Source organism: Anneissia japonica, unplaced genomic scaffold, assembly GCF_011630105.1.
Source record: "Anneissia japonica isolate Jap-2015-1 unplaced genomic scaffold, ASM1163010v1 scaffold287879_len466271_cov187, whole genome shotgun sequence".
Lineage (NCBI taxonomy): Eukaryota > Metazoa > Echinodermata > Crinoidea > Comatulida > Comatulidae > Anneissia > Anneissia japonica.
This window is the reverse complement of record NW_022706284.1, coordinates 437,039-447,743: the sequence shown is the minus strand read 5'-3', so window position 1 is coordinate 447,743 and position 10,705 is coordinate 437,039. Positions and strand designations below refer to the sequence as shown.

The 10,705-nt window shown below is 32.4% G+C and overlaps 1 protein-coding gene across 1 annotated transcript; it reads left to right on the top strand.

Annotated features, from left to right (window-relative positions):
* Window positions 1–835: 835 nt before the first annotated feature.
* On the top strand, window positions 836–2,007 carry LOC117106093 (exosome complex component RRP46-like). Its single transcript, XM_033247432.1, has 3 exons — window positions 836–970; window positions 1,191–1,280; window positions 1,628–2,007. Exons 1-3 carry the CDS (start codon window positions 869–871, stop codon window positions 1,718–1,720), a joined length of 285 nt encoding a protein of 94 aa, XP_033103323.1. The 5' UTR covers window positions 836–868; the 3' UTR covers window positions 1,721–2,007.
* The last annotated feature ends 8,698 nt before the right edge of the window (window positions 2,008–10,705 follow it).

Here is a 10,705-nt window from a genome sequence, read left to right as displayed (position 1 = left end):
AAATGTGCAATTTATAGAGGAAATTGTTCTACCGTAACAAGAAATGCACGCAAAGGATTTGAGAATTTTAGGCACTTTCAGAGGATGCATTTGTCAAGGGGTGGGGAAAGATTTTCCAAAGATGGATATTCTCCCCTTGTCCCCCGGTGTTTTTAATTCTAATTTCGTTGGAATTGATCGAAACTCCCTAAAATGTGTAATGTTTGAGGAAATTGGCCCATGTCAACAAGAAATGCGAAATTTGAGGTTTTGGCACTTTCAGGGATGAAAAGGGCATAAAGGGGTGGGGAAGATTTTTCAAAGATAGATATTTTCCCCTTGTCCCCTAGTTGTTACGCCATCGGGCAGCATAGATCAAAGGAGTCATGACAGTTTATGAAGTGGAAAAGGGGGTGCAGGATATTGTGAGTCTGCTCATTATGATATCTTCCTTTTATTCTTGTCTTTATTTTTCTCTTCTCTTTTTCTTTTTCTTTTTATTTCCCTCCCTCTCCCCTCTTTCTTTTTTCTTATTACCCAGCCCGGTACGACAGCTTGGTCAGCCCGGTAAAAACCATCAGAGGAGGGGCAGTTCTTCCCCCCCACCCGCGCCTGTTACGACACTGGCTAACACGCCAATCATCCCCCCCCCCAATGAAAAATACTTTTCTACGTCACTGATTATTAATTACAATAGGTATCATGGTGTACGACATCTTTGTTATAATAAAATAAATTCAAAAGGATGTGGCCAATTCCTCAGATTTTTTGAAACTCTTCTTTTTAATGCCTGTTAAAATAATACTGTATCATATTGCTTAACAGTAGTTTCCTATAACGCTGTCTACAGCTTTTGTCCTGTAGTATAAATGCTTCATGCTTGGCTCTAATGGATGCTGGCATTCCAATGAAATATCTTGTCTGCTCTATCACATCAGCTCTTGATAAGAAAGGAACAATAATTCTTGATCTAACAAATAAACAGTGCAAGGTGTGATATGCATAATACTGTTTAAAGAGTACCATACTGTTCTGTCTTTTCATTCAGTAATTTTTTTGTTTAAGTTTGAAAGTTTATCAACTGTAACCTTGTGCAATTAAGTCTAAAAATTTTCATAAAATGAATTGAATTATTAGATAGAGCTTTCCATTAAGGTCTACAGAAAATCATGAATGAATAACAGTCAAATATCATTAATTTTTCTCAACAGGATGCATTGTCTGTCATCACCTGTGCCTTCGATAGTCACAAACAAAACATAGTCACAGTGTCACTGTCGGGATCATGCTCAATTGAACAGGTCAGTATATTTTAGGTACCTCACATTTTTATAAAATGAGGCTATACTTCAAAAATTCTATACAACAGACACTAGTTTTTGAGTGCACTGAATTTTAAACACATATCAGTTCGAGTATGTTTCTATGAAATTAGTAAGTTCATAGTAAATGAATATTTTCTTTAGAGTTCACATTGTGTTACACATGTTGATTCCAGTGTACCCTCTATGAAGTTATAAGTAAAGTCATGGTAATTGTCTGTAGAGCACATAGCATGTTAAAAAGATTCCATGCACAATCTTAATTTGTAAGATTGTTTTAATAGTTGTAGTAGCACTTTATTGACCTGCATTTCTATTTTTTGCAGTACAATAAGTGTCTAGCTACATGTAAACTGGCATCAGAACAGATCTTTGCATTCTACAGATCGTCAGTGGAAAGGAAGTTATCAAAATCCTAAGATGGAATGGGTGAGATAAATATGATGTGGAAGAAAGCTAATAGAAGACAGTGTATACAAAGGAAGATAGTGACAGAGAACATTAAGGTTATGGATTTCAAACAAGACATATCGGGGGCAGATACATGAGGTGGTAAAAGGAGCAGTTGTTCCCCGCCCCCCCCCCTCCTTTCCACTTTACCTTATTTAGATAAGAGATTAAAACTTCCATGGGCCGTCCATAAGCAGCAATATCACACTGCTCTGAAAAACAGATTTTACCTAAATCGTTAGTAAAACTCCAATGTGTAATTCTTACCGCTGTCTGCACTTCGATTTTTTGAGTGGTTAGTTCTACTGCGAGAAATGGTAAAACTAACCGAGCCATGAAAATCAACTATTGAGCCCACTAATCCCTGACATCTCCAATAAGTAGCGCTCCAAAAACTGGGTAAGTGTAACCGAGATGCGTGTTCGCATTGGACTTTTTGGTTTTGTAAAATTAACCTGGTCAGTTTTACTGGGCACAATCCACTTGGTTAAACTAACCGCTTGTCTCAGTACGTTTTCCTGTGAAGTAAATTTTCTGGGTTGTTCGCTCTGGACTAATTATTGTAACTAACCAGTGCCTATGTTAGATTTACAAGAAAAACTCTAGTGCAATTGTGACTACAGCCGAACCCACAATACAATTGACATTAAACACACTAATGTAAAACCTTCCTTTCTCAATCATATGTGTTGCCCCTTCAGACCTCAGGTGCTTAATTGTCACACGCACCACCCCAGCCAAACGACTTCTGGATTCGTAGAATGGGTATTAATACAAAGTGTCACTTCATTGTTTGTAATATTTATTGCTATACCATAACAAAATTTACAGTATACATTCACAAGAATAAAAATCATTTGATGGTGTTAGAATTGTAAGATGAGTTTTATTCAGATAAACTGTTTATTTGGTTTCCCATTAATAGTTCTAAATCCAGAATGGTATAGGAAAATGCATGGTACCAAGTAAACATTAAGTATGTTAATAGTAAAATTAATTGTATAACATATTACGCAAACGTTTCGGAGTGTTCTACACACATAAATAGTCCTACGAAATATGATTAATAGGTATGTTCTTTATACTAAAACTGAACACAAGTCCTTTTCATACATACTTTTTCATTATAAATATACTTGTGTTTTTTTTACAGCATAAAACTGAAAAAGTGTAGGTTTTATTAAATATAAAAAATAAACTTTTGGAATATATTTATATTCATTAACAAAGCAATCGTGTTTTTTTTTCTCATTTATTATTGTGCAAGTAATATGAGTACTGTACTAAAATAGTAGCAACAATCAGTGAAAGTTTAGTATTTATGTATTTTATTTATTTAGGCATATTGGCTAAGGACTGCCAATACTAATATTAATCACAGTTTTGTATAGCAATCCCGTGCAGAGACAACAAGCACATGTGTAGTGCTCTAAAAATACTAAGCCTCATTAGAATCTTAGGGATTAGAAAACAAGCAACCTAACCCCCAATCTATACAGCTTCACTCCCAACTCCTAATAGTTTATGTACAATACAGTATATGGTATCATTTTAGCACTATATAGTAATTTAAAGAACATTTATTTCCATTTCATAAAAATTCAATGCAAATGGTGGAATCATCTTAAATGTAGATGCCTGTAGCAGACAAAACAACATTAAACAGCACCGCTCTTGAATGTTGCATACAATCGTATCATTTTTTATGTTGCGAAAAATTATATAATTGAAAAAACTATGCAAATGGCTAAAAGTATGGTTCTAAATCCTGCATTAAATCCAGACTGCACACTAAATGCTGGAAACCCATTGTCTGCAATTACTTGAGCGTAGAAAGCTGCCGAGTCTTTGGGAATACGAGTCTTCTCGGTGCTATCAAAGTCAATGTAATGAAGACCAAATCTCTCTGTGTAGCCACGAGACCATTCAAAGTTATCTATCGGAGACCAAGCTGTATAGCCCTTTACATCCACTTCATTACATTCACAGCACCGCTCTTGAATGATCCCATGTCTTGCAAAGATGGACTTTAATTTGTGGATAATTGCACCAGCTGTTTTGTTTTGGAGTGAAACACGATATTCCACATTGGGTTCATTCATTCAACTGCCTTTATTCCAGTACCGTACAGCACAAACCAAGCATTAAGTAATTAGCATATAAATAAGATGATTAACATAATAGAAACACAAAGTGTGACATCTTCCTTTTCCCGAAAAATATTTTAACCATAAAATAAACGGTTCAGAATAATTAAACAATTATTTAATAAACATAAAATTAATATAAGATCTTCTAGAAATTATTTCTAACGTATTATACATATGTTTCAAATATAATTTTCAAACACTTCGTTTAAACAGAATATTAAGTTTCATAATTAGTATTTTCTTTGGTAAAATTAATTTACATCAAAAACAAAATTTTAAAACGTATCAAGCTTTAAATTTCTTGTTCAAACATAAATAAATCATTTCCGTAAATATACATAAATAAATCATTTCCGTAAATATACATAAATAAATCATTTCCGTAAATATACATAAATAAATCATTTCCGTAAATATACATAAATAAATCATTTCCGTAAATATACATAAATAAATCATTTCCGTAAATATACATAAATAAATCATTTCCGTAAATATACATAAATAAATCATTTCCGTAAATATACATAAATAAATCATTTCCGTAAATATACATAAATAAATCATTTCCGTAAATATACATAAATAAATCATTTCCGTAAATATACATAAATAAATCATTTCCGTAAATATACATAAATAAATCATTTCCGTAAATATACATAAATAAATCATTTCCGTAAATATACATAAATAAATCATTTCCGTAAATATACATAAATAAATCATTTCCGTAAATATACATAAATAAATCATTTCCGTAAATATACATAAATAAATCATTTCCGTAAATATACATAAATAAATCATTTCCGTAAATATACATAAATAAATCATTTCCGTAAATATACATAAATAAATCATTTCCGTAAATATACATAAATAAATCATTTCCGTAAATATACATAAATAAATCATTTCCGTAAATATACATAAATAAATCATTTCCGTAAATATACATAAATAAATCATTTCCGTAAATATACATAAATAAATCATTTCCGTAAATATACATAAATAAATCATTTCCGTAAATATACATAAATAAATCATTTCCGTAAATATACATAAATAAATCATTTCCGTAAATATACATAAATAAATCATTTCCGTAAATATACATAAATAAATCATTTCCGTAAATATACATAAATAAATCATTTCCGTAAATATACATAAATAAATCATTTCCGTAAATATACATAAATAAATCATTTCCGTAAATATACATAAATAAATCATTTCCGTAAATATACATAAATAAATCATTTCCGTAAATATACATAAATAAATCATTTCCGTAAATATACATAAATAAATCATTTCCGTAAATATACATAAATAAATCATTTCCGTAAATATACATAAATAAATCATTTCCGTAAATATACATAAATAAATCATTTCCGTAAATATACATAAATAAATCATTTCCGTAAATATACATAAATAAATCATTTCCGTAAATATACATAAATAAATCATTTCCGTAAATATACATAAATAAATCATTTCCGTAAATATACATAAATAAATCATTTCCGTAAATATACATAAATAAATCATTTCCGTAAATATACATAAATAAATCATTTCCGTAAATATACATAAATAAATCATTTCCGTAAATATACATAAATAAATCATTTCCGTAAATATACATAAATAAATCATTTCCGTAAATATACATAAATAAATCATTTCCGTAAATATACATAAATAAATCATTTCCGTAAATATACATAAATAAATCATTTCCGTAAATATACATAAATAAATCATTTCCGTAAATATACATAAATAAATCATTTCCGTAAATATACATAAATAAATCATTTCCGTAAATATACATAAATAAATCATTTCCGTAAATATACATAAATAAATCATTTCCGTAAATATACATAAATAAATCATTTCCGTAAATATACATAAATAAATCATTTCCGTAAATATACATAAATAAATCATTTCCGTAAATATACATAAATAAATCATTTCCGTAAATATACATAAATAAATCATTTCCGTAAATATACATAAATAAATCATTTCCGTAAATATACATAAATAAATCATTTCCGTAAATATACATAAATAAATCATTTCCGTAAATATACATAAATAAATCATTTCCGTAAATATACATAAATAAATCATTTCCGTAAATATACATAAATAAATCATTTCCGTAAATATACATAAATAAATCATTTCCGTAAATATACATAAATAAATCATTTCCGTAAATATACATAAATAAATCATTTCCGTAAATATACATAAATAAATCATTTCCGTAAATATACATAAATAAATCATTTCCGTAAATATACATAAATTGTAACATCATGTTCCGCTTCATTCTCTGTAGCAATAATCATATCATCAGAAATAATGTGTACATTAGGAATATGGCCAAATATCTGTTGGTTTCTTTTCTGCAATACTTCACTTGCACTGCAGATACCAAACGGCATTCTGAAGAAGCTGTACCTGCCAAAGGGTGTATTAAAAGTACAGATGTCGGCACTAGCCTCAGTAAGTGGTATTTGCCAATATGCATCTTTCTGATCAAACACGGTAAAAAGTGTATTACCTGATAGTTGACTCACCACATCCATACCAGTTGGTATCATATGATGCTCGCGTTTAATCGCCTTATTCAAGTCACGTGGATCCAAACACAACATCAATGATCCATCTCGTTTCTCTACTATTACCAAGCTGTTAACCCAATCTGTCGGTTTATCAACTTTTCTAATGACACCTCTCTTCTCCATGTCATCAAGCTTCTTCTTCAACTTGGTATGCAAACTGAGTGGTACTCTGAGGGGAGGATGAACCACTGGAGATGCATCGTCCTTCAACTGTATATCATATGGCTCTTCATATTTACCTAAGCCTGTGAAAACATCCTGATATTCTTTAAGTAAAGAATCTTTAGTTAGTACATGCACATTTTTACCATCAATAGATTCATTGCATATCATTTGGTTACCACGTTTAACAAGACCAAGATCACTACATGCTTCCAAACCAAGTATAGGTGGACCATCTACATCAGTAATAAAGAACTCATATTCACTTTCATTATTCTCAGCCTTTACATTTAAAGAAACTTTACCAACATGTTTAACAATTTCATCATTATAGCTGTATAGGTTAACATTAGAACGATATACTTTGATATTCTGATGGTTTGGTAGCTTTCTATAAACATTCAGAGGAATGCAGTTAGCACTCGCTCCTGTATCAAGCTTCATTTTTAACTTGTTACCTGCTACAAAAATATCACAAAACCAGGCTTTATTATTATTGTCATTGTGTAAAGTGTCAATATATAAGTGATCAATGTCATTATCAAGATTGCCAGCTTGGCTTACATCTCCAACACAAAGATCTTGTTGCTCACTAACAGTATGAACAGTTCGACCACGTCCACGGCCAAGTCCACGGGAATATATTCGCTTGTTGCAAACTGCCTGAAAATGATTAATACCTTTACACCTATGGTACGTTTTACCATATGCTGGGCAATGTCGAGGAGCATGCGATGAACCACACCTGCTACACTTGTTTCTCGGTGGACCGGAAAACCTCTGTTTACCACTAGTAGATGGCTTATGCTTAATTGAATTGGTTTTGGTTAATAAATGAACTCTACTAGTATTACTTGCAACACCTGCCATTTCAAGCTCTCGTCTGGAACTCTCAAATGTTCGCATTCTATGTATAACTGTATCAAGCGTAGCATTTCCATCATCACCCATAATCTTCATCTTCATAACCGGGTCCTTCACACCAAAGAACAACTTGTCCCTCAACGTACCTGTCTCTTATACACATCTAGATGTGTATAAGAGACAGATGGGAAACATTGTGAGTGCCGATGGACAAAAGCCTGATGAAGACAAGGTTAGAGTGATTAAAGAGATGCCTGAGCCGCAATGTAAGTCTGATTTACTACGCATCTCTTATTACAGTATTCATCATACTTTGCTATAACTGTATCAAAATCGTTATTGTCCTCTGCAGGGACATAACCGTCTTCACCCGCCACGCCTACAGCATCGTTAAACGTAAAGTTATTGTAGATATAAAGACCACGCCCTTCCAAAGTAGTAATCAAAATAGCTACCTTTATTTCTCCACTTTTACGTGAACTGCCAGTGGCTTTCAGAAAGAAGTTAAATCTTTGCTTCCATCTCCTCCAAGCTGCTGAAACACTTGGGCCATCAAAATCAAAAGGCGAAGGCGGCTTAAATTTCAAGGACTCCATCTTAATTCAATACAGTAAATTTCGCCATTCATTCAACTGCCTTTATTCCAGTACCGTACAACACAAACCAAGCATTAAGTAATTAGCATATAAATAAGATGATTAACATAATAGAAACACAAAGTGTGACAAATATCAATAGCTGAGGATAAAATGAGGGGAAATACTGTAATTACATCTCCAAAAAAAAATCACATCTATTTATTCAAACAATGAACAAAAACAAAAATAAAATGAAACTTAAAGATCAACACTTAAAATATTAATGACTAAAATTTCACCTGTATTCTACATATTTTCAACGATTTTTTCCGACGTTTTCCTAAAATTGGAGGTATTTGAATTACGCATACTTTTAATAATCCGGCTTGTTCTTGGGTTACCAACAGATTAAACTCAGATCAAAACAGATTATTTCGTTGTCATAGCACCAATCTGAGTAGAGATTTTGACTGTCAAATAATTTGCTTTCGCCCCTACGAAGTTTATTACTGCAGAAAAAGGAACCATTTTTGGATTTTGCACGTCGCCTATTTCAAGCTTTTAGACCAAACTCGACCGAGAAATATCAGTTATCATGAACAGATATTTCTGTGGTCCTTATTAACCTTTAATAATGTGACCAAGTAATTACTTAAGTAATGTAATGATGTAGTGTTGATGACTATTATTACTTGAATATACATATGGAATAGAAAATAAATTATATTATTTAAACTCATACATATACTTTATATTTCTCCTATTTATTTTCTATTCCACAATTGTTTTAATTATATAGGACCTTATTAATCTTACTATGTTTTATTTCCTGTTATTGTTTACTGTAGTTAAATAAGTCTTAGCATTAAGCTGGTTCATTGGCACCGCCAATAAACTATCGCTTACATAATCATTTTGCCGACATCTTATCATGGTTTAATTGTAATTAATTCGCCCATTAACTTGTCACTGAACTTATATTTTGTGGTCCAATCAACTAATTGTATTGATAACTTGATTCTGATTGGTTTATTATTCTTTATGTATATGTAAAATCTCCCAAGTTTTCTCACTTTAACGTTGATGAAGATAGCAGGAGCTATCGAAATATCAGTTTGATTTCGTTATAGCTTAATAAATTTGTGTTCCGCAAGTCAACTTTCAATGATTATACACCGTTTTTTCATTGCTTTTGTATTTTATTTTACTTGGAGCATACATACAAACCCACTCTTTTCTACCGAAACGATCGGTATCCCCGGTCGAGAAGAAAAACAATTCATCGGGGGAGGGGGGCCAATTCATCGGGGGGGGGGGGCGGGGAAGAAAAAGTTATGTATTTTTATGATATATTAGAAGACACTAAAATCGATTAAATAAGCCTTTGAAATTTTCGTCTTTTCCGGGGTTTCAACCCTGAAACAATTCAAGAAACGTTGAGCGACACCCGGCCACGCCCACTTACGCTCTCTTTGCCCACCCCGTCGAAGACATCGTACCCCAATTAGCCAAATCCTGCCGCTACCGGTCCCGTTCAGAAGTAAAATTAATTCACTTAGTTTTGTCATGAACGGAAGGAAACTGTTTGAAATAGCATATATACCACCAGTTGCATTACTGCAAATTGCCTAGTAACAGTAAATTAGAGTGAGAAACGTTCCCACACAAGTAGGTTCCCACGATCAGGAGAAGCATGGGAGAAAGCAGACACAAGGTCAGTCACATACACTAGTCTTATTCTTTATACGCCGCCAACTCAAGAATGTAGACGCGCTAGTGTCTGATCTGATTCTTTGAACGCCGCCTTCAGGAATGTAAACGCGCTGGTGCTCCTCAAGGACCGACTGCCTTGTTCAGCGATACCAAAATGTGCCATGGTTTCAGTAGTTCAGCTGTATTTTAGCGAAGTGTTGCTTTTTTGTACGTTCACTTCTTACATGTCATTTTAATTTAGTCATTGATCATCATAATAAAATCATTAACTTTGTTGTTACTATGGCGTTTATGTTTGCTTTCTGTTGTGTGTTATAACAATTGTTAAACCTTTTTTTTTTTCAAAGACGTGCACACTCATTCTGTATAAATGAGTATATTGTGGGCCTATCCACTGCAAGTTTTGTTATTTTGTGTTTAATTATGTTTCTAAGGTTGAAAAAGTCTTTGTAAAAAATGGTGCAGTTTAGATGCCGGTCGGAAATTTGAGAGCCGGACAGGGATGACCGGCGAGGTGAAAAACCCTGTGATAATTATAAATATTTTATTAACATTTTAACAGATTATTATGTTACAAAAAGATATTAAAGAGGTTGCCCGTCGGGACGCACCCTATTTATTTTTGGTTGCCTGACGCTGATATTTGGTCGCCCTGGGACGTCGGGCAGGCGATTCTGCGAGCCCTTATTAATTTGTTAGCCTTGACAATTGTTCGTGAATCAGTAAATTATTTAGACATACCTCTTTAAATGCTCCATAAATGATTACATTTATAATGCACGGTAGTTAAGTCGCAGGATTTTCCTAGGTGACTGCTGCCGGAGCTG

Bases quoted from the DNA above. Each gene is read 5' to 3' on its own strand.
- LOC117106093 (XM_033247432.1), top strand. From the start codon at position 869: ATGGATGCTGGCATTCCAATGAAATATCTTGTCTGCTCTATCACATCA. The intron at 971-1,190 runs GTGTGATATGCA...TTTTCTCAACAG, and splicing joins TAACAAATAAACAGTGCAAG to GATGCATTGTCTGTCATCAC. The intron at 1,281-1,627 runs GTCAGTATATTT...TATTTTTTGCAG, and splicing joins GATCATGCTCAATTGAACAG to TACAATAAGTGTCTAGCTAC.